We start from the raw sequence: 24,668 nt of genomic DNA, 5'->3' as shown, positions 1-24,668 counted from the left end.
CTATCAAAATTAATTATCGCTCAAACGGAAAATCTACGTTAGCAACGTCATAACGTAGCAAAATCGTTGACTTAATTTAGACGAGACGATTCTTCGACAATTTAAAATTCGAACAAACTTAAAATTGATACATTAATATCACTTACGATCTGTGTGGCGATTTTGAGAACGGTCTTTAGGGTAAACCTCCTACCGCAGAGGTCGAATAGGTCCTCTAGACTCGGTCCGAGAAGTTCCATTACCAGAGCGTTGTACTTCCCACAAGGACCGAAGTAGTATACTTCTGGTATACCCTCTGTGCACGATTAATCACATTGATCGATCAGAACATTAATTATTTCAATAGAACTTCAACGTTTAGATTACAGATACTCACCATGTGTACCTAATAATTTGTAAAACCTATATTCTAAATGTAGCTGCGGCGCCTTTGACCTCATTGGTTCCTGAAAAATCCAAAAGAGACGTCGTTTTAAAATAAAAGTTCACCACCAGAGAATCGTACGAAACTAATGGGTTCTTATTTTTATATATCCACGAATTGAGCGAGATTTCTCTCGGAGGTTGTTAGAATCGACGGAAAGACAAATTGTTAAAAGCAATTAAGCAACTTCCACGTATCTTTCTCTATCGTTAAAATGGAATTACACTAACGGGAGGACTCTAGACAAAAGTCGTGACTGTCTCAAATTTTAATGAACTCACCAATTTAATCGCTACATGCTCGTTATTGTAGAGGTTCTTCCCTGAAACAAAACCAAAGGTAAAAGGTTTACGTATGCATTCTACGATTGTACCAATTACACGGATCATGCACGCGCGCTATCGATTTCATTAATACCTTTTTAGCGTCGTAAATATATACTGTTACAATATTTCATAGATTGCGCGGACCTATATATGTATATGCATATAAGTATAATGCATATGTATATGTATATATTAATTATGCTCGTAGCAGCTGTTTTACGCAATAAGAAATATCAATTCGAGTGTATCTCATTCGTGTTTATTAACTTTTTGCTTTATCTGTATATTAATAAATATGAAACTGATAGACATAAGCTGCGATTAATTACGAGAAAAAAGAAGCGCGAGAAACAGCATCGTACACGTCGTATTAATTCTGTCACGTTCGTCTCCGCCTCCATTTCGACAGCATCGTAATCGCGCAATAATTCTCCATCGAGGGACGACCTCCTCCGTTGATTGCACCTCGCGTGAGAAATTGGATTGACCAGATTTGTGGGCTAACGTGTGCGGTTGTTGTGGTATCATGGTTACTGGTTATTAATGCACACAAAGCTTTCTCGCTGCTTTTGAATTTATAATAATTCAATTTACACGCAAACAAAACGAAATTCATTAGACTGTATCTACAGTGAATCCGTGTTTTGACCAACTATCGTCCTGACGAGTGAAACATTTTAGTACGAAATGCACCTATATATATATATATATATGGCAAAGATGGGGTTATTTCAATCTCTCAAGCTTCAACGTTTTAAAATCCAATCGTGAACTTTGCATAGAATAGCGAAATCCGATGGATATTACGAGGCACAATTAGTCTTTGATATAATAACGAAAGAATGAGAAAATACCTGAGATCTAGTAAGAACAAATCTAAGAAACGAGTTATTTGAATCAGCGGAGATGTATTGTATAAGAACTAATACAATAAGAAACAAATAACTCTCAGAGATAGCGTAATATGTACATGCGATTGAATTGAATTGACAATACTAACACTGAACATACTTCTTTCGCTTTAACGAATGCAAGTTATTTCACTGTCTATCGCGATTAAAAACTGATGAAATTGTTTCGTTTTCAAATGTAGATCGCTTAAAATTTTGGCCAATTACAAAACAAATGTCCTATCTAGATTTAAATAAGCCTACTTTACCCTACCCATAGGAATCTATATTTTTCACTGTTCTGACATATTCGTTGAAACGACAACTCGTCAGAACACATTGCGACCATAGCCTTACGCGAACAAAATTCTGTCGATGCATCAACGAGGATCGTGACGCGAAAGTGGTTTCCAAAACATTCACAACGAATAAAATCTCGTCGTCCGTCGAATTCGTATGCGCCAGGACAAAGATACTCCCTCGGTGACCTTATGAACGCCAACTTCGTGACGAGAATCTTTGTACGGCGAGGCAAAGTCTCCAACAACTTCGCTTTGCAAACTATTGTTCAGTTATATCGTCGGGGAATAAGGAAACGGAGACGTTCGAGAACGAAAGTACTTTTCCTACTTCTGAATAGCGATTGAGAAGTTGTTTGGTAGTTAAACAAGCGTATATCAAGCCGCGACAGTCGGCAACGCGCGTTTCATCAACACACGAGCATTTGACATTGCGAAAAGATTCTTCGGTATACGGGACGACTTCACAGGGAAACGTAATTTTGCGAGCTCTCCAATTATTCACTGACATTAACCACTAAGGTCGTTTAGTCAAGAACCTATACAGTTCGAAATTCGAACCATCGTACTGATTCGAACGACGCACAGAGTTTCCAGGCGCCACTCTAATCGCAGTCGATACAACTCGCAACGACAGGGTGAAAATCGATCGTAAGCGGGCCAAGTCGTTGGTTAAGACCTTTGTTTTCTCAAAGACTCCAAGTGTAAATCTACATATATATATATTCAGAATATACAGCGAACATATTTGTACAAGATTTGAAAGCTTAAATAGAAAAGATCTTCGCTCGTGCCAGGTATTTTCTATACCGATCCACGTTACGTAGCGTCGATCGTTTGTGCTTGATTCTTAGAATCTACGATTTAAAGAGTCTTACGTGAGATCACGATATCTACAAGTCACGAACTTCGACATACTGCTGGTCAAAAGTTTTAAAGAAGACCCACATGTATTTTATACATATAGAATCTGTAAATTTATTTGTTGAACTATTTCAATTTAATATTCCAGAAGGATCCTTTGGAAGTAATTCTCCCGTACAAGATTACTCTAGGTAAACTTGAATGCTCAATGGCGAGCCAGATTTGCAAAAGTGTATTTTTCTCGTGGCTTTACAACGACCAATTAGTATATGACATATGTTCAGCGATAATACATTGTAATTATTGTAATCGTATTATTCGTTTAGCTGCTTTCGTCGTGCATGAGATCAAAGACTCGATGTATTTTAATATACAAATAAATAAATTTTTGTTGAAAGGTAACAATAGGATTAGCTATGACCGTGTACAACTCTTTATTCGAAAACCTATCAATGCGAAGGAAATTATTATCGATATCCACAGTTTTAATTTTTCAATTGACAAGAATACTGGCAGAAAAAATGCAGACAGATAGGAGCAAGTCAAGTATAAGAGTTAGGATAAAACATTTGTTATCGTGTTATTAACAGTCACCTATTCTGACGTAGACCTACATATTATATCTATTTATTGCTCTTATCAAATATCATTCCGTTTTGTAAAATTATGATCTTTTAAACTTTCCTTTGTCCACCATTAATTTCAGACACAACTGGAACTTAGATACAAAGTGGACCCAAATTTTTGACCGATAATGTATGCGATAAGTCGCGTAAGCCTATTCAAGAAACCGACACGGTTCAACTTCGCCAAAAGAGGAACTTAGACTAGATCTGCGATTCTTACGATAGCACCATGAGGCTCACGCGAATCCGGCCGATTAAGAAGGACAATTGGAATCTCGATCTGGAATCAGAGTCTCGCGGATCGCGAATGAATTACACGCGAATGTAATTGACGAGTATGTCACGACGTTGAATCAGTACCGGATCTCACGTGCCGACCGAGACGAGCTTAATTCATGCGCGTGAACACGAATAGACGTGTGGTTCTCATCTAGCATCAGCACGTGACGATTCTAACAGAGTGGATACGCGGTAAGGATTCTCGATTACCAGCTACAAATCGTACCGATTGAAAAGAAAATATACTCAGATGATTAATGCTATCGAAGATCTAACGTCACGTAGAATATATTTCCTAACGCGTATCCATCCGGTCGAGCTTCCGTTCTGATTTGTGTCGATCCATTGAGTGAAGACGCTGAAACGTGCATGGTCATACGAAATGCAACGGCTAGAGAGATTTCTCTCGTTGCGAAAACATGGCCATAATCACAGGCAAAGAAACCGGATGCAAACGGACAGTCACGTATGCTTAATTAAACAATTAATCGAACCGAGACGTTATCTTGGGATTTCATACAGTCGATAATCTCTCGTTGAATTATCGGCAATGATTAAGTTTGATAGTTTGATCGGAATGTAAATGATGATCGATGAGTTTCCGGAGCAGATTGTTACGAAATAAACGAGATTGAAACGAGCGTACAGTAACCTTGGTCAAGTCTTGGTCTACGACAAATCACCGACCAAAGTAAGATAAAGAAAGATAAATGTTCATCCAGCTGAAAAAGACGTACTCCTGTTTCCGCCAAATCTTTTCCTACACAGAGCAGCTACACGCTGATCCAATTTCACTAAGAAGATAGTCGACAATGGAAAATATGTCACCAGGGAACCGCAAGACCCGCGGAAATTATTACAGCTCCGAATACCGTGGAAAAATTGATTTGTCCTCGAAAATAGGCCGACTCCCGCAGAGCCGCCGCGATAAACTCTCCGAAATATTCCGAGCGTCTTTATAACTACAACGATGTCTGAACGAACGTTCTTCTATTCGAAGCTCTTCTCTCCTAATTTTCTCTTTGATTAACCAATTAATTATGAATCACACTCTTACGGTGTAAACACATATAGCTAGAAAACTCGATGCTGGTAAAGTCAATAAAATTAATTCAATTAAATAAAATCTTAAATATACGAATAGACGATCTATGCATTAAAAAATGCAATAAAATGATCTTTGAAAAATACACTCATGCTCCAATTATTGAAAACTACGCACATAATTAATTTTAGATTCTCCTTTGGAAAACGAAAAAAAAAAAAGTGAAAGCGTGTATAATCACGAAATGCACGATAGGTTTTCGAAACGAAACACGACTCGCGAGATGGTTCAACACCGAGGAGGTACGACTGCCGTGTTGTGCTCGTCTCAAAACCGAATCGCCGTAACTCGCGATCGCTTTCTCCCGCTTTCGTTCCGAGCTTCCACGATCGATGCCAATTACATAAAGCAGAAATTACGAAACGATCCCGGCCCGTACAGTTTGTTTTTCGCAAAGTTTAGAGATCGGTCGCGTATAATGCGTGTAACTCGCTTAAAATTCGCGCATACGACCGACCGCACGTTTTACATGACGACAAATAACGTGTCCGTAGCTCGTGCTCATTCGCCTGCCTACTAATTGCAAATTAATACTCGGATATTATCGACAGCAGCTGTATTTTACAACGCGCCTCTCGTTCTTTCCCTGCTCGTCTATACGTGTGATTCAATTTAACCATTTACTCGCGTGAAAACCTGCCGACCCTGAGGGCGAAACTCGATTAACGATAATAATGAAACGGTTCCAGGGCAAAGAGAGCATATTTTATTTTTCGCTTTTAAACATTTTTTTCATTTTCTTTTTAACGGCAGCGATCTCTCGGACCAGCAGCCTTTTACTTGTCGCACGATCGAACAACGATGAAACACACGGTTACAACGGGTCACCATACTGCCTCTGGTCGACGTTTCGAAATTTTCTCGACGATCGATCAATTACGATGCAAGATTCAATCGCTGCAGGCCACAAAATCGATTCCGTGATGTCCACGATGTCGTGATTATCGAGTTTTCAGGCTTCCGCAACCTTGATGACGGAGGAGTAGTTCATTCCGGGGGAACAGCATTTTGGCTTGAAAATGATGACGCCATTGAATTGCATCGAAATATTGGTAAGAAAATTGGATGAAAAGGGTGCTTGTCAACAAATTTTAATTCGATGAGTTAACTAGGAATTTAATCTCTCGTTTCGATCGAATTTGAACCGGATGAAATCAGAAAGCTCTTGCGCAATCTTACTAATACAGCCAACCCACCTATAACACATTAAAGCAAAACAGTACGATGGAAACATTCGTACTATATGAATCACCAATTGACAATGATCGTTCAAGTTTATTAAGTCGTGCTATATAGAACCGTATCGCAATTTTTGCACCGTGTATCGAAACCATGCCTTTTTGAGTACCGTGTTATAAGAGGGTTGAATGTATATATTCAAGTGTAAAATTGTTTCCGTGTAAAGATTGTTTCTAAAATTCAATTTCTTTTATTACCAAATTTATTAGTGCGATAGAAGGGACTCTATCTGTCAGTATTGGTAACGTCCAATTTGCAACTTGTAAAATATATATTTTATATTTTACAAGTGATATGTTAAATAAAAGAAATTGAATTTTAGAAACAATTCTTACACAAAAACAATTTTAAATAGCAGTCGCTTGATTATTCTAAGTGATGTAAAATTACAGAATTGTAAAAGAGAAGTCTGCAACATACAACTTGCAACTTGTCTATTTGCTAATTTTACCGGTTAGTAAATTATCGTGTGACAGAGGCCAGGTTGATTTATTCTCATCACTTAACATTATTCACAAAAGAGGATGGCCAATGATGAAAAGAGAACGAATTTATATTGCAGTTCAATATCTGCACCATCTACTGCGGCATTATCTTTGCGATGCCAATCTCAACTTTGTCGATATTTCAATTAATAACAAGTACCGATATCATTCACTAATAACAATTCGTATAAAGATATCGGCGAGAAAGCAATCGAAAGAACAGTGGAAGAGCCGCAACACAAGCAACAGATATGTAGATACGAAACGAAGGATCGAACAATCCGTGTCAACAAACAAGAATGGTGTGTAGCCTCGACTCCGTTCATCAAGCAAGTATTTGAAATTAATACGCGCTTACGTAAAGCATCGAGGTCAAGTAATAACGCTGAAAGAGCTATTGTTTCTAGTGTTTCAGCCACGAACCTAAGTTTTCTCCCGCAGACACTCTGTCTATCCTAAGTTTGATAACCGGTAGCAACGACTCTGGGACCCTGTCCTGGGTCTACGAATCGGAAATGCCACTCGTCGATTTGTACGGTATGCACTTGACGCCTTTGACCCAATCCGTATAAACTGAGAACGTGCATACACCGAACCCTCTTTGTGACGTTTACCAGACCGATAATTAGAGCCAGAGTTAAGTGTACAAGCTTGATAATTAGACTCCGAGTAAGCCTATTACGCGCTTTGCGTCTTCGATTGTACCAGCGAACCACAATCGACGAATTACTCCGCAGCATTAAGGTGTACGATATCTGGGAAATTCCCATGATGTGGCAATATCACGAAAACTTGTAATTTTGAAGTGTTGGAAACCCGTTTATTTTTATTTCATATATAATAGCTTAAGAAAGTATTTGGTCATTTATAGAAACTTTTTTTGCTGCTTAATATAGAAATAAAATACGATGGCCTTGATATCCGTTAATCGCGTGTGTTACGAGGAAAAATAAATTACACTCTATTTTTAAGATTCCATTAAAGCTTGCGTTTGAAGATTAGCAAGTATCAACTTATGGACGGAAGTGCACACTTGTACTATCCGGAATCTATGAAAATCAAATGCAAAAAAAATGAAAAGCAAATGAATTTATTAGATCGTTGAATTACCTTCGCCTTTCGTTTCATGTACGTAAGGTATTAATTTCACAATAAATATAACATTGCTGAATAAACCGTACTTTTACAATTTAAAAAAGATAGAAGTAAGATATTTTCATTAATTCTTTATAATCAAGTACTGAGAAAGGTTTTTATAACGACGAATCTGGTACCAATAAATTTCCATTTCTTTCGAGCAAAACAGTTTTACGAATCCCTTTTTTGTACTGGACGCTTTTTATGCATAAAGTATCTCAAAGAAAGGCGATATCCGAAGAGATACGGACGTGAAGAAGAAACGTGGGGAGCAGTAGAATTAAAATTGTCTGTTAAAATCGACCGCAAAGTGTTCGAGATCCTTCCTTAGATTCAGAAGTAGCAATATTTAAATTAAATTTATTTTCGTGGTGTTCAACCTGTTGCGTTTATCTTGTTTCGCATGATTCTTGTTTGGCAACAAGATTTTTCTCTGGAATAATCTGTTTACCAGAGTGGAGGCAAGGGCGGAAGCGATAATACGACGACGAAATCTCAAGATCCAATTACGGAGAGAGTGGATATCGCGGAAAGGATTCGGCGGAAAATCGAATCCAGTTTGGCCGGTTCGCAACAAGCGATTCTTGACGGAAACGACGACCGACCAATTTGTCCGACTGGGTAATTTTGCATGATCAGCCCACGACCGGATTCCCCACTGACTTTGACGACTCTTCTTTTCTTCGCCTCGACACTGGGTGATAACAGAAAGTATAAAAGAAGCAGCGAAGCGTCGAATAAATGCTCCAGGCGAGAAAATTTCCTTGCGCTCTCATCTGCTTGAACTGCTCGTGCGAGAAAACTGATCGATCCAGTGCCCCTTGTAAATAACGACACAATCTCGAGACTCGCCTTGCAACGACAATTTTTCTCAAGAATCTCATTCACAATGAAATACTTTTCCTCGCGATGCTTCTCTCGAAGATCGTTTCCATCGAGAAAAGGAAAATCAATGATATAAATTATCGTAGCCTGGTAACGTGACTTCCTTGAAAATTACCTCAACTAAATCCTATTTTTATACTTGTGCTAGATATGATGGTACAGCATTAAAGTTGTTAACTAGGCAGAATGAGTTGATCTATCATTCGAATTGTTAATCTCTTGGACATAATAATCTTTTTTATTTAGAAATTTCCTATGGGTACTATCGTGCTTAATTAAAATATCAAATTTTATCATTTCCTTTGTACTATGTTTATTTCTTTTCTCGTTTAATTTAAAACATATAGTCTTTTGTTCCGTAATTATTGTATAATGTGATTTTATTTAATGTGATAAACTTCACATAACGCTGCTGTTCTCCTCGTTTATCTTCCACGTTTGTATTACTAACGACAACCTTCCTCCAAACTTAGAAATGAAAGATATAGAGTACACAAATAAAATTTGTACGTCTATATAAAACGTTCAACTGAACGAAAACCAAATATTTAAGTAAGGTCAAACATTTAAACGCTACTCGTAGCTTAATAATATGTATTAAAACGTAACTTTTATTTTCGGTTATATCGATCCGAGAACAGCGGAGTTTAAGGACACAGAAAAATGCAAATGTTTCAACGTATCTTAAAAATTGCAAAAATTCCAGACAGTACGTTTTGATGAAAGGGAACAGTATAGGTAAATAAAGTTCCAACTCATGGTCAATTAGAGAAGCATCGCCGTGTTTCTAAAGCAGACGCGATTTAGAAGTTTCACGCGAAATCACGGAGATTCAAACAAAACTTGCGCCACGTACGTTCGTGTTTTCGTCCCTCTTTTCGAGCGAATTTATTTTTTCCTTGCTTTATTCCTGGCTATATTTTCGGAGAAGTTCCTGGGTGCGTTAGTTCGCGGCATTCTCCGCATACCAGACACGTGAGTTGTGACGAAATGTCGGACAAACTGGACCACCGTGAACAACACAGAAGCCGGATAACATACAAAGCCTTGTGTTTGGTTCGTTTGCAAAAGGTTTCCCAGTCGCACGCGGAAAATCTAATAAATCGACCACCGGAGGTAACAAATAGTTTCTTTCCTAGCCTGTTGATTTTTATCTTCGTCATCGTGTAAGTGCCTTGAGGAATCCGCGAAGAAAAAGGTCGAGTTCTATATTATTACGTAAAAATGCGGCGGAAGGAAACGCAACGTTCCTCGATTATACTCGTTACGACGGCGATTCAATTAAACAGCCGGTACGTTCTATGACTGCGTTTATCGCGGGGATGTTTTTCCCCGACGAGAAAATATACCAAGTACGAAATCAAATAAAAAATTTCACCGTATCGCTGCCAATTCATAAAATATAGTATCTCAAGCGCGTGTTCCCTTTCGTACGAATCTGTTTGCCGGAAAAATTGAAATCTCTCTCTCCATCGTCGTTTGTGTCTATCTTCGGGTTTAACAAGATACGATTACGATCTCTGAATAGAGGTGGAACAAAGGATACCTCGATTAACAGTCAGATCATCTTTACGTTCATCTATCATCATTAACTAACGTGTTGCAAATGTTGAAATTCTTATTCATCGGTTCGTCCGCGTTAAAGAACGACGAACAGAAATTTTCCTGAAAGCAGTGCGCTTTCATAATAACTGATTTCCTTCCAGGAGTTCTCGAAGGCTCAAAGATTCCACGGAAAGTTTGTAAATGTATATACAGCGGAATACTCGATAATTCTATTACGATATTAACATTTCCGCGGAATACTCGAACACGATGCGCTAGGATATCGGTGTTACGGACGAAAGTGAACGCGTCACCGGAAGTTTGAAAGAAGTTCTGGCGTTCGGCCAGGAAGTTCTGAATAAGATATTCCCTACGATCGAAGTCGTTATTCAGCGACCGCTTCGTTGGGTCGAGAAGCGAGAAAAATTTGCGAAGTGATGAAAAAAAAAAAAAAGAAGAAGAAAAAAGATTTCGAAGAGAGACAACGCGCAGAGAGGCACATCATGACATACATATGGATATTAAAGTTGAAAATGACAGCGCGAAATCGCGTGAACTTTGAAATTTTCAGCGATTCGCGATATGGAACGCGATATGGCATGAAACCTGTGCCGTGTTCTATATCGTTTGCAAAACGTTTTTTCGTGCATCAAATCGTTTCTTTATGCCCGTGCATGCTATCTAACGGGAATCCGAGTTGAAATGAATCGGCGGTTAACGAAGACGAATGCGTCGGAGCAGAAATCAAAAGACGGATGCACACACGGCAGGAGAATTTTTCTACGCGCGAGAACATCCGGAACGGAGACATTAGATGCGTTAGAGACGTTCGAATCATTAAGGCGAACTTTCATTTCGTCATTTCGTATTCACAATGGAAGGTCATTGGGGGGGAGGGGGGTCAATGATATGCACGGTGCAAAGAGATAATTCGAAATATTGGGGGAAGGTAGTTGCAAAGCGGCAGGCAAAGATATTCGACGGGTGTAGAACGTATCGTACGGTCGTGTGCGTGACGTGATCGTGCGCACAAAATGCAGTCATGGTTTAACGTTATATTCTGCTCAAAACGCTGTATCGATCGTAACTCTTCCGTTCGCGTAGATCTCCATCAGCGAGATATCGTACACGACTCTCTCACGCGATCGCTGTGCCGCTCAGAAATCGTGTCTATAATTCCATGTAATTTCCTCGTGACGATTACCAATATTTCGTCCTCTTCATTCGACTTTTATCAAGGAAACGTATTGAATCTAGCGGAAATATTATCCACGACAGCCTTTTTTTCTTCCGCTTCCTCTCCTCGTCCTCTATTCCGGAGGGGGCTTTGACAAAACGCTTTGAACACAGTTCCGTGCTGCAAGAGGTAAAAAAAAAAAGAGAAAAAAGAGAGGTAGACATCGACGATGCCTCTTTTTCATCTTTCATCGTTATTCGTCTTTTTGCCAGGGAGACATATTTTCCACGGTCATGACAAGACTTTGTAAAACGTGACAAATTTTATATTTATATTTTGCTCCAAGTGCCTCTAGTCGCGCGGACGACGGATCGTTCAACGATCGAAAGAGGTGTCCATTTTCAAGTTCTTAGAACGACGAACGCGATGCAGGTCGGTTGCATCGTGATTGTGCAAAGCCGAAGCTCTAATTCGTCGAAAGTATCATCGGCATGACGACCGCTTGACGCCGTAAGTGCGCATTCCTGCATTCACTCGCAACACTTAACAGTGCCACAAAACCAGATTCACCGAATGACTCGGACGTCTTCCAGAGGCGAAGGTCATTGACTCGGGCCCGCAATTAATCAGTGCTTTCGCATAATTAATCCGGCGCCTCCCCGTGTCGCCTGCAATTTGCGACAAGACAACGATTTCTAATAAAGATGCCACGCCCTTGTCGGATCATCGGTTCCTCCGCGACCTTAACAGAGATTTTATCGCTTCGTTTATACGTCAGCGTGTTATTTTTCGCTGGCCGTTTCGTGCAAAATCCAACACGTGTCGTGTTATATTTTTCTAAGTATTTGAATTACAAAATTTTCGAGTTTAAATAAATGCCATTAGCTTCAATTGTGCGGAAGCGAATAGTAATATATGGATTGTGAATTTGCATAAATTTGATTATCTAGATTTTAACGCTAATCTTACCAAGCCCGGTCAAATAACCGGTTTCAAAATTTAACCTAAAGTTGCACACTCAATGTTATCTCTTTTGTCAATCTAGCTTTACGTAAATTCTTATATTATCTGATCAATCGATTCCTCAATTTTTGTTAATATAAGAATTAATATAAGCGAGTTAAATAAATTTCAATAATATTACCATGTAGTAATAGTTAATATGTAAATTGTGAATCTTCGTGAACTTGATTCAACAAGTTACATGACAAGTTATATATCTTATTCTTTATCGGGAAGCAGCTTTAGAAATGTAGTACGTTATCCGATCAACTCAAAAAATAGTTGTTTAAAGCAATCCTTTCGATGCGAGATTATCATTTATTATTTCATATTAGTACGATATGATAAGTGAGGATGTTTGCAACGCATTGAACATAATGAAGCAAAATAACGTTATCAAGGATTCAGTGAAATGTAAAAATACATGCATTCCGTATGTGAAAATAGTAACTTGAGACAATTTTAGACAGCTTGTATGGAGTTAGCTGAATGAGTTTGAGTTCGGTGACATGAATCGGCACAGATATCGGCATTAATGCGATAATTTTCGAGTACTATTATCGTCTCAAGTTACTTTGATATACGGAACGCATGTTTTTTTCATGCCTGACTTCCGAGATAACGCTATTTCCATTTTTATGATACCGAATACTAATAAATAATAAAAGTTGATTTTACATCGAAAGAATTACATTTACGATCTATGTTGATTAGCCCCTTGTTATTAGACCTATGTCTATTTGGCTATACATTTACTCTTATCTTAATTCTTTCGGCGAATACTACAAGGCTTTTAGTCCAAGTAAAAACATAAAATCAGAATGAGAAAAACGTTGAAACTGAATCATTCTACGTTTATATTAGATGCAAAGAAAAACTATGTTTTTTGCATATAATTCCCTAGTATTAAAATGATAATCATAATCTCATTAATCTAGGAAAATACATCAATATTCATAAACTCACACAACTTTACACATTAATGATTGCATAATTTGACGCGTATATAGCCACGAGTCGCAATCAATCAATAACATAATATGCTAATCAAGATCCGTGTCAAAGATCGCGTAGACGAACAGAGTAAAAGGAGGAATAAAAAACAGACGATAAGTGTGTTTTTCTAACTTGAAAACGTGGCAACGAAGCTGGATCGAAAATTTCCGTGCTCTTAACGTGGTTCTTCGTGCGCAATCCACGAATTGCGGGCCGATGGTTTGTTACAGAGCGTTGACTGTGTCGTTACAGCCTTGAAAGCGAAGTATCCGGAAAACTCGCACGCGTTACACACTAGGAAAACCTCGATGAATTGTATCGTGCGTAGCTTGAACAAGCTGGGTTAATTACGCGAATGGATAAAAGCATTAGCCAAAGTGGAAAGTGTCGCGGGTTAAACGTCGCCGTTGCTCTTGGCGACGATGCGGCTATTAAATGGAACACGTGAAATCGATGTGAAGGAAGAGAAGGATAGAGAGAAAGAGAAGAGGAGAGGCAAAATTTTCTCGATTCACGGTGAATCGATGAAGAAATACGAGGTGACCGAGACTACAGCGTTAGGAACCGGCATATTCCGTGTACGAGCACGTTATTCGATTCGCATCGAAGAAATGACCGATCGAAGCAGAAAGCTACTGGGAAGATTTTATCAAGCCGCTGCTCTCAGTAGATATAACCTGTCTTACCGGTGCAAACGAGACTCCGGGAAGACAAAAATCACGACGACAAGCTGGAAGAGTATCGAGCTGACGTTGCACAGCCAGCCAGTTCTAAAGTGGGAAGAGCAGCGTGGCGGTTTTGCATTTAACTATTCAGAACGCAGCTCTACTTATTTACCTGTTTCGTTGAAAAACAAGATCACGGTGCATAACAATGACGCGGATGGTATCGAGATTATACAGAAGAAAAGGGTAGCCGGCGCGGGGCAAAAGTAGGCCACTCGAGAGTCTAACAGTCGCGTATACGATTCCCATTCTAAAGGTGTGCGCGCTGTCCTCGTTAAGAGGTAGAGGGTTGCGTCGTTAAACGCAAAAAATATATTCCCAATGCGAGATAACGGTATGGAGAAGGAAGAATGGAAAGAGAAGGGAAAGAAATAATCGGCAAGGAGTCGATGTTTTCGATTACGATCGTCTGACTGACGTTGTTGAAACGAAAGAGTGCCGCGGCTCCATTTCGAATTTCAAGCTGACCGTGTTCCAGAAAATCGATATCCCGAGCCCTCGACGACAGTAATGCTATTTTAAAGCGCAACGCGAAAGCGTAATAATAACAACGAGAGTTGCGAAGAGGCCGTGATACGGTGCGCCACCAGCCGATCGAGGGATAATTAAGAGAAGCCAAACGAACGATATCGAGAGAAACCGGATGAACAAAGCGGAACGCGACGGCGCTGCGAGACGGAGACACGACATCGTTGATGGTATATGTACTTTGTACATAGAGCACACAAGTAGGCGGTGAAAGGGAAAATTATGCTCTGGCGTGACTCGACGCGGCCAAAGCAAAGATGCACGTGTTAGAGATACATTCGATTTTCCAGGCGCCCGATAACCTCGTCGAACGAAACGTCAACGGAGAATCGCGCGCACAGTTTGCACGATAGACCGTTTGCAATGCAGAGTAGGTGGTCGAACGTAGGTAGAAGTAGGTAGGTAGATAGGTAGGTTGATATTGGTAGATAATGCTAGAATAGGGTGGTGGCACGGGCAGACGATAAAAAGTGGGCCGCAACGCATGTTCACCATGGAGAAAAGGAAAAGCGTCTCTAGGTCCACGTGTTGAGAACTCGTGCGCGGACACTTTTAACCCTCTAACCTAGTCGAGGAGAGCTGCTTTATACAAGCCATCAGCCAACCAGCGTACCGACTGGTCGACCGAGCAACCGAGTCGGCCCAGCCTTCCGACGACTAGAAAATCGAAGCAGAACGTACGAGAAGCGGAGGCAACATCGCTCCCATCGATCGTGACCTACCAGAGAGAGCCTATTCCACCCTCGGTGCCCCTCTCTTTCACCCTATTTCTCGATCCTTACCCTTCTTTTTTCCTCCCCTCCCTTCTTTTAATCTCATCTTTCTCCTCGTATCACCCTTACCCCGTTCCTTAACCTTACCTGTGCGTCAATATATCTATCTTCTTTCTATCCAACATCTCCCTCTCTCTATTATCATCCCTTTGCTTCTGCATCTCTTTTCAACGTGTCTTCGCCCGCTCTCCATCGCATCGATGGCCCCTCCGTGCGTTTCGAGTCGCCTCTCTATCGGGCTGTTCCCGCAATAACGACGCACGCGTGCCACTCCATATCGGACGTTGGTCACACTTCGGCCGTGCTGTCTCTGTTTCGCCGGCTTCCTCTTTCCGGCTCTTTTCTCCCCTTTTTTCATAACCCACACCCTTTCCCCCTATCAGCGCTTTTTCTCCGCTGCCATCAGCCACGAGCGCGTGCCGTTTATTCCGTTGCGTTACACAACGAGTTGGGAACTGTATACACCATGCAAATCGAATTCCCTCTCCAACGATGAGCCACCCTTCGCATTCGGATGTCGCCATTGTTGGCGGTATTTGAAATTTATTTTCCAAATCGATCGATACGGTAAATATTCATTAACTCAAAGTCGCATCGACTAGTTAGCTACGCCATCAGAAAGATATGTCGACCGCGAAGGGTTAAATCTTGGTCGAATTTTGTTGAGTATGCTGTTAAAAAAAAGTGTTTTCCCCCCTTTCATTATGTATGATTTTGAGGCAAATATCTACGTGATACGGGAGTTCGCGAAATGAATTCACACAGATGACCATCGACCGTGAAGCACTGTGATGCTTTCATTTCGAGTTCCGTAGAGTAAGACACAGTCGACGTGTTTTCCTTTTGCAAATTTCAGAGCAAGATATCCTGTGACAGTCTGATTATTTTGGGGCTATAGGTTGGTTATTAGGTCGGGTAAGAAGTTTTCTCGTTCATTTTAGAGAACTTCGGATCCAATTTTCGCGGAAGCGAAACTTCATTAAGCAAATGGAGGGCTCGTAAGAAAACGAGCCACGTTACATCTTTTGGCTTCTTTCATAATGTCATTTAGTCGTCGTTTTGTTAAAAAACGAGACTCGCAACATGGAGGAATCTATAATATAAAAAATGATCGGTATTTTGACTTATTTGTAAATATGTACTGGGGAATTTCGTAATATTCGTGAATCGACACGAGAAATTCTCCCGTCTCGCTTGTTATCAGCTATCGACAACGATACGCGTACATGTGTTATATAAGTATGTACTCTCTCGAAAAATAATTGAAGTTGAGAAAGCCTGACGCAACGCAACGATGCGTACCAAGTTCGTTTCAAGGTGCGAACAAGTTCTCCCTTTGACATTACATCCCCTAAGAAAGTAACACGATTTCATTCGTCTGTTTTTCTTTTTTTTTTTTTTTTGGAAACTAAAGAAAAACTAACAAGACCTCGGGTTGACCCAATAACATTCGAATCCTCCCACTAACGTTATTCAGCATTGCAGAAAAAGGTCGCTCGAAGGAAAAGTATAGAAGATCTCCTACGGGTATTTCATTTATTTAATAAAGTTATCTGTAATATATTTTACAAGGTTACGTCGCCTGACAAAGGAATTTATCGCTATTTTCGAATAGAATTAAAAGAAAGGCTTCCCCACAAACTCGATAGTTTAAAGGGAAAAATCCTAAAGAGTTCGATTGCAGATCTATCGTACAATTGAATTTCGCTTCATCGTGTTACGAGCAGCTAGCGGTTAAAAAAAGAAACAAATATCCCGCGACTATTCTATTCGCTACTAGGAAAAACTCGATACGAGTGAAACGAGCAGCCTTCCGTCAAATTTGTGACGAATGTTAATCCAATTTCGAGCGAACGTCACTGTTGAACGATTAACGCAGTATGCGTTTAATCGAATTCCCGATTAGGTGCATAGATACTTCTATTGAAAATAGCTTCGTTCGATTGTTTCAAATTCAATTAACGTATATATACGTCATTACATAGGTGACTGCGATAATTCGTGGAATCATGTGAAATTAATTTTCGTCGTCCAAGCTATTCAAAGTATCATATATTGAAAAAGTGTATGCTGGATTTTCTTGAAATATTCAAATGACAGAAAATAACGTGATATTTTATTTACGAGACAAATTAACACGAATAATTTAAAGATGGCACGTTAGCTAGGACATTTTAATTAAAGAGTATTGTATAGCACTGTGTCATCATCAAACGCCATAACGCCTGTTGACAACTAGCAAAGGTTATTCAAAGTAGTGGCACGAAAACCCATTCATAAATTAATTCATTGCAAAGTTAACGTCGGCTAATAAAATAATACCGGCGCTTCTATACACAAAATAATTAAAAATCGTTTATTCTCCTCAGATCTCAAATGTCAAGTGTCCGATGTAAAGACCTACTCGCAATCATCAATATGCATAAATATATCCGCTATTATACTTATTTCCTGACAATTGAGTGAAAGCGAAACTGTTTACTAACTATATCTGTAACTATATATATTTACTAACTCCATATATAACTGTTTATTAACTATATAATCAAACAACTCGATTCGTAAGATAATTAAAAAATATCTACTTACAGAACACAGATACTGTAACCAAAAAGCCTTAACATCAACCTATACTCCACAATCGATATACAAAATACAATCGTTTCATTTCTCAATGTTTCTCAAACATCAGCTACGAAACAAAAACTACCTGCACATGGTAGCAGCGGGCCTGCGCGTTTCCATAGTTCGTTGCACGAAGCGGGAGAAAATCGGTTCCTAGAATCTATCTCACAGCGACGACGCCAAGACTACGCGAACGAAAGGAGGAATTTCGAAAGTGTGGCAGCCGACGAAGGACCTTGAGGATCCCTCGTCGAGGATCCCTTCGACCGTTACCAGGGACAGCTGTCTGCGAGCAATGCCGCGAACCAGCATAAAGTGCGGCTTGGTCGACGATTCACGACGCGGATGGTAACAAATGAACGAAAGAACCGACGACAGAGAGCAAGGAGGAAGGAGAGAGAAGGTGGAAAGCCGCGCAGGTGTCACGATCGAGACGAGTCTCCGGTGCACGTTGTAGCCTGGCTTGCACTTTGTGCGTTGCACATTTCCCCTCCTCTCTCTTCTACATTCTCTCTTTCTTTCTCTTTCTCTTTACCTCAGTGGTCTTTTTCACTGTATCGCGTTGTCTTGTTCTAGACGCCATTCCCTACCTTCTAGCGTTTCTTCCTACACCACATGAAGCCCCGTTCACACGGTACCTCGACCTCCAGGCTTCCTAGGCTGCATCCTCCCGAACCAATTGCCACCAGGTCAGGGATGAAAAGAACGTTCCCCGAGTTTAAATCCCCTAAGGATTCTACAGTTTGATTTTCTGAGTTTTCCTAGATATAAACGTCTGAAGTAAAAATGATATTTAATGCTGTTTTTGTGTTGTTAGATGGCAAGGACTATCAGCGTGAAGGCAGAAATACCTAATAATAGAATGCACGAATGACAAACACAAAGCGAAGATAGTCGCTAGAGACTAGATTTTGTTGCAGAAACATCTAAAGTTTGACAACTGGAATTGATATATAAGTTATTCGGATATTAAACTCATCAACTTTGTTTTATGGAACGTCCGTTAACTTTACTGCCAAAGTACACGAGTAGTGTTTAGCGTTTGGATAAAAATAGGTTTTGTTATAACTGGAGTACAAATTTCTATGCATTTATGGGAAATTCAAAGATGCAGAAAAATGCATAGAGCGCAAACAATACGCAGGAATATGTAAAATAACCAAAGTACGTGAAACGAATCGCTTCTCAGGTCCTGCTTTTTCAATATCATTTTCATACAATTTGTCTAAATATTTACATTTTCTAGATAGAGGCTCATTCATTTATCCCACCAGTCGTATAGAATATCTAGCAATTCTGACTATAGTCACTTACAGGCCACAGGATGTGATCTTAGAAAGGAAACTGGCAATCATTGGACGACGGGACACCGAACGAACTCTCATACCGAAAAATATGTCAGAACACGTGTTGGCGAAGCCCCAGAACATCTTCGAACCGAATCCTTAGGATCTTGTAGTTCAATGCGCCTCGAATGCGTCACGATATGTTGCGCGTGAAAAGTTTCTCAGCTGCGAGTTGCCGGTCGTGAAACAGGCAGAAATTCACGATCTTCATTGAGCATCGAATGAAAAACGTCCTGACGTTTTCCGCGAATAACGGGCTCGGCAGTTCGCGCGGAAGCTGTTTCTGTCGCGACGTGAATTCGAATGATCTGACTGTCCTCGTGCAAATCTGGAATGCGCAATAACGCTGGAGACAACGTTAGCTATCCGTGACGGAAACGAATTCCAGCCGAATCGCGCGGCGAATCATCGCGAACCGAAGCGCCGAATGGAAAAGTACCGAGACGATAATAAAATTTCATTAGGGATATCGCGTTGATAGGATCTAAGCATCGATATGCCAGTATGCGGTAATGATCTTAAAATTTTGTTTAACGTCATCTTGTCTTAATCGCGTTTTGCATCGAGTTAACAAGATCTGCGGAGCTGAGTAGAGACTTTTTGTTCGATATAATCTCATTGATGACGAAGCATTTGCTAGAGTGTCTCTTTATGACTATATGACAAATTCGGACTGATGACTTGTCGTAAGGTGGATTGTTCAAAAACTAATAAATCGAGGAGGAATCGTGAAAAACAGAAGATTTACAAGGGTTTTGTCGTTTAAATTTTAATTTAATTTATATTAGAGAAGCGCAGCGAAAACAGACTGTAGCGTATGCCAATCGAAATAAGTTAGGACAATCGAATTACAAATTAGCTTGATGAAGGCAGTACGCGGTTTAAATAGAAACGAATTTAATTCGATGACCGAAACCATGCAAGTCGTTAGGTTAACTAATTTAGTAGAAAGTTGCGAGACTTTATCCCGCTAAGCAGATATCTATAGATAATACCATGGCGCGATAATTGAAATGGTCTGATGCAAGTTACGCGCAGATTCTGAGCTGAAACAGAGGGATACATAATCGCGTACGAGGCCATTACAAAGATCAAAATACAAAGCGAGCTTTGTGAAACGCGCTCCTAGATAGTATGGAATCACTAACACGTGGCCGGTTAATTAAACCGATCCAATTAGCAATAGTAGTAACTTGTTTATACTAAGGCAATTAGTCGTTGATATCACGTATCCAACTATATTTTATCGCGAGACGAGACGAACGAGAACGAGAGACGAACAACACGACGAAATTGCAGACATGTAATTTCCACTTAATCCAACGAGAAGGGGGAAAAAGCAATCTTCGTTTCGTGTTAATTGATATCGAAACTGAGTAACGAACCTGTCGGTTGATGAAGTTCGTCGTTCAGTCCGCAGCAGTTAAGAAGAAACAACGTTCATCGGTTACATATCGAACGAAAACGTCCAACTACCGAGCTTTCCTTCCAAAGTTTTCGTTGAAACGTAATTTACTCATTAAATTTCCGTGCAACCCTAAACCAAATCCGCAACGAAACTCGTCAAAGTCGCTAGCTATCAATGCGCAACGGATAACTAACTAAATTTCCTAACATCCACGTATCGCGATAGAGAAAGGAACAGCCGATATTTCTTTCCCCTAACATTCAAGATATTACACGATCAACAAGATTATGCTTAACTACGGATGATGCACCCTACGAGATCGAGTTCGTCGCTAATGCACGTGGGGCGGACCCGAGTGCTAATTAAGCCCAATCTGTGCCCATTCTGCCGATACTACTACGGTGAACGACGTGTCAGTTTAATGTTTGGCGCCATCGAGGCTGATGTACTATCACGGAATCTACGTTCCCGGTTCTACAAATTTACAATTGAGTCGAACCAGTTGAGTTAAATTATAGACGCAGCAAGGGGGATTTCAAGATCAAAGCTAAATAGAGGTCGGATCAACGTTAGATCAAGGTTAAATTGAAACTAAATAGAAGCAACAAAGCCATAAACTTAGAGGAAACTATCTTTTTCTAACCATTACCTTCGATTTTGTTTGTATTACATACTTTACTGAGATGATTATTGAAAATAATCAAATTAAATTTTATTACTAAACCCAGCATATTTATATATTTATGGCAAATTTAAAGGTATAGAAATGAACAAAATGTGAAGATATTTAAAATAGGACATGTACATATGGACATTAGATATAACATATCAACATACGAATCTGTAACAATATATTTATTAATATGTATTATTATATGTAATATGTATTATTACAACATATTTATTAATATGTATTTATTACCATGTAACCTGTCTTTGTTAAATCGAAACCATTACGTATCAATATCGTGATCGTGTTACTTGATCAAAAGTTATCTTGATCAAACGGCAGATAAATTAAAATGAAAATACGCGATTGAAGGTAATAAAGATATATAAAAATGAACATGAAGTATAGACGTATTATTTGCGATATCATCCTCGTTTCGATCGAAAAACGCGAACAACATAAAAGTTGCAATCGGTCTGTGTCGTCAAAACGATAATCGATGTCTCAAAAATGGGAAATATACATACGTGGAAACGTGTATCGGAGCATAATCTAAACCACAAAACGAACGCCTCAATGAATACAGCATTACTTTAATTATTCGTTGCATCAACAAAGCCTGCAACCTGAGGGCTCGACGATACACGAGGGCTTCTCGAGGTTCGATTTATCGATCTTCCATGGCCTCTTTTAACGTTCAAAAGTCAATTTCAATGTCGCGATGTGATGTTGCTGGGACGATGCGACAGAGCCTATCCACGAATTTTTTTTGTCGAACGAAATGGGTAGTAATTATGAAATGTCGAGACTTTAAAGGCAGAACCAGTGTGTAATTAAATTCGAGATAATTACATTTTTTAAATTTATGATCAGACAATGAATAATCAAGAAGAAAAGTTTCAGCGTTTCACAATTCTGTCACAATAACGAGACCTATATTCTCATTTTTCATCCCTTTTTACCTTCTCTCTTCTCCCTGATACGTTTCAAGAAAATATGCTTGGGAAACATACCGAAGCGCAATGTAATACATCTCAGATATTCGCGGTTACCGTTGGTAACTGTATTAATTGAAACGCGTATTTTAATGATGCTGTTATTGTCGGCCGACACGAGCGAAGATAAAAGACGACAAACTAGAAAGAGGAGGTGCGTTATCGATTTACCTTCTCCCCTTTTTCTTTACGGCCACTCTTTGCATCGCAAGCCTTTGATCTACACCACGGGTCTGCGCTAGCTTGACGTAATTAATGAGAATAATGGTGAAGTAGAGAGGTGCAAGTATAGTTCCGTGTCCAGTTCGAATAATGATTAGCAATTACAAAGTAGAGCTACTTCCGGTTAAGATACTATCGGAACGTCACATCGAAGAACAATCGTCTCAAAATTGTCGAGAAACTTCAAAAAGTAGCAAAACGAATGTCCCTCGCTTCCGACAGTTAAAAAAATTTCACTCGATCTAAACTGATCCGGACGACGAATCCAGACGAAACACGTCTACAGTAACGTGAATGGAACAGCGAACAGGAATAAAAACGCGAGCGACTCGACCTGGATATAGACTCAAGTGTGAAACACACTCCTCTATAAATGGCTAATGAAACAGTTAATTAAAAAAGACGGAACGTCTGACCACGATTTAACGGCTATCTTCTTCCTCCTACACCAAACGTAGCTTAATATCTACCAACACGGAAAGTTGCTGCCGCTAAATGAAAACTCAGAAGCGAGTAGAAAATATATCGTTTCATCGAGACTATTAGCGCTTAACCAGGAAAAAAAGTCCTTATGAAAACGCGGTCGCGAACTCGCTGCTTTTTTACGTGCAGATAATAGAAAAAATCGCTGCTATCTCCGCAACTTATCAACGACTAACGAATCGACCCGCAAACAAATTTTCAGACGTGACGTAAAATCCCGGTGATCGCGTATAACTTGGTCGTCGGTTCATTCCATCAATCACGTATAATCCCGCTCGTCCATTGTCCTACTCTCTTTCGACCTCTCTTCTTTTTTTATTTTTATTATCATTATTATTGTTGTTGTTTTCACTGATTTTCCTTTTTTTATTCGTTTTCACCGTTGATATAACGGAAGCAACAGGTTCGACGCTACGAACTGCGGCGTAAACTGCACCGACGACAGAAATACGATTTTTCAAAGGGGGGCGGCGGTAGGTTCGCGTTGGTTCGCAACGCGCGCGCCACACGGAGCCGAGAATGTAGGCCAGAGTGCGGAGGTAATTTCGAAAATATTAAATCAGACCGGCCAGTTGCCAGGCAATCGGCGCGGGACGGTCAGACGATCGACCGCCGTAGACATAGGTTTAGACGTAGGTGTGAATGTAGGTCAGGGTACCAGCACGTGCAGCCGGCCCGCGAACAGGCAAAAGAATACACGTCGTAAATGGGAAGTTCGTTCACGAGAGCCACTTTCGGCCCACCTCCAGCCGCCTTCTCACCACCCTCAGCTGCCCTCGAGTGTTTTCCCTTCGACCTCGGAGAATTTCGCGGTGCCGTCCGCGTCGAAACCTTGATGAAATTCACGCTTCATTTCAAGGACCTCACCGACAGCGCTCTTGGATTGCAAAACTAATCCCACCCTTGTGGAAACCACAGGATCGATAATACCTAGCGGCACAGGGATAAAACGTAGTTCGACGTTTCGATCAACCAACAGCTTGTTTTGTTACTAGGGAGAGTTGTACGTGCGTTTAAGTCTATTCCAAAATCTCTACTCTCCTAGCTATCCTGTTCGATAAAGACTGGCGTGTATCCGGAAAGATTCCCCAGGGGTCTGGCTGTTGCGAATTCTCAACTAGGTGACGATCAATCAGGTTGCAACTGATCGGTTGATATCGCGAACCTGTGAATGCTATTAACGCTCAAGATGCTGGTAGATTAAAGATACCGAGTAATGTTATGTTTAGTTGATTTATTTACACACTGTAGTATAACACGAAGAATATGACGCTCTCACGAAGACTCTTTGAAAGCTGGTTAAAGAAGCCGCGCCTGGTCCTTATATGCTAACTCTCCGTTCCGGGGTTGTTCCTTTCACCATAGATTTTATGGGGATGAGAATTTATTACTTCCAATCTTGTAATTGTGTACCAAATGTGATTGATACCAAATGTTTACTTTAGAGCGGGACCATCGAGTACTGGGGCTGCTAATTAGCCTCTCGATAAGATCCGCATCGTAAAATTTACAATTTGGAAGGTAGGAAATTTGGACTTTTCCAAAAGAGGCAGTTGAGTTGTCCGTGTCATAAACTGATGACATATTAACAACTTTATTTGAGTATTTTCAGGA

General features: G+C 40.1%; 1 protein-coding gene and 1 long non-coding RNA gene across 15 annotated transcripts in view; one reads left to right on the top strand and one right to left on the bottom strand.

Annotated features, from left to right (window-relative positions):
* Positions 1 to 24,668, bottom strand: part of LOC100642629 (casein kinase I) — a 63,358-nt gene that overhangs the window by 12,996 nt on the left and 25,694 nt on the right. For 13 of the 14 annotated variants that reach the window (XR_001099647.3, XM_020865745.2, XM_012319463.3 and 10 more), the window contains exons 2-4: positions 706 to 746; positions 377 to 446; positions 147 to 295 (exon numbers count right to left, since the gene is read on the bottom strand). Coding sequence is in view for 13 of the 14 variants with exons in the window: in XM_020865745.2 (XP_020721404.1) it covers positions 147 to 295; positions 377 to 446; positions 706 to 746 (260 nt within the window). In the remaining variant the exon portion in view is untranslated. Of the gene's footprint in view, positions 1 to 146; positions 296 to 376; positions 447 to 705; positions 747 to 18,520; positions 18,546 to 24,668 lie in introns of those variants that run through there. The other variant, XM_020865741.2, reaches the window with a different exon arrangement.
* LOC110119741 lies at positions 16,060 to 19,534 on the top strand. The gene is made up of 3 exons (XR_007227737.1): positions 16,060 to 18,278; positions 18,507 to 19,094; positions 19,247 to 19,534. It is a non-coding gene; the product is annotated as an uncharacterized LOC110119741 (long non-coding RNA).

Source organism: Bombus terrestris, chromosome 2 (genome assembly GCF_910591885.1).
Source record: "Bombus terrestris chromosome 2, iyBomTerr1.2, whole genome shotgun sequence".
Classification (NCBI taxonomy): Eukaryota; Metazoa; Arthropoda; class Insecta; order Hymenoptera; family Apidae; genus Bombus; species Bombus terrestris.
The sequence above is the reverse complement of the archived record's forward strand: the minus strand, read 5'-3'. Positions and strand labels throughout refer to the sequence as shown.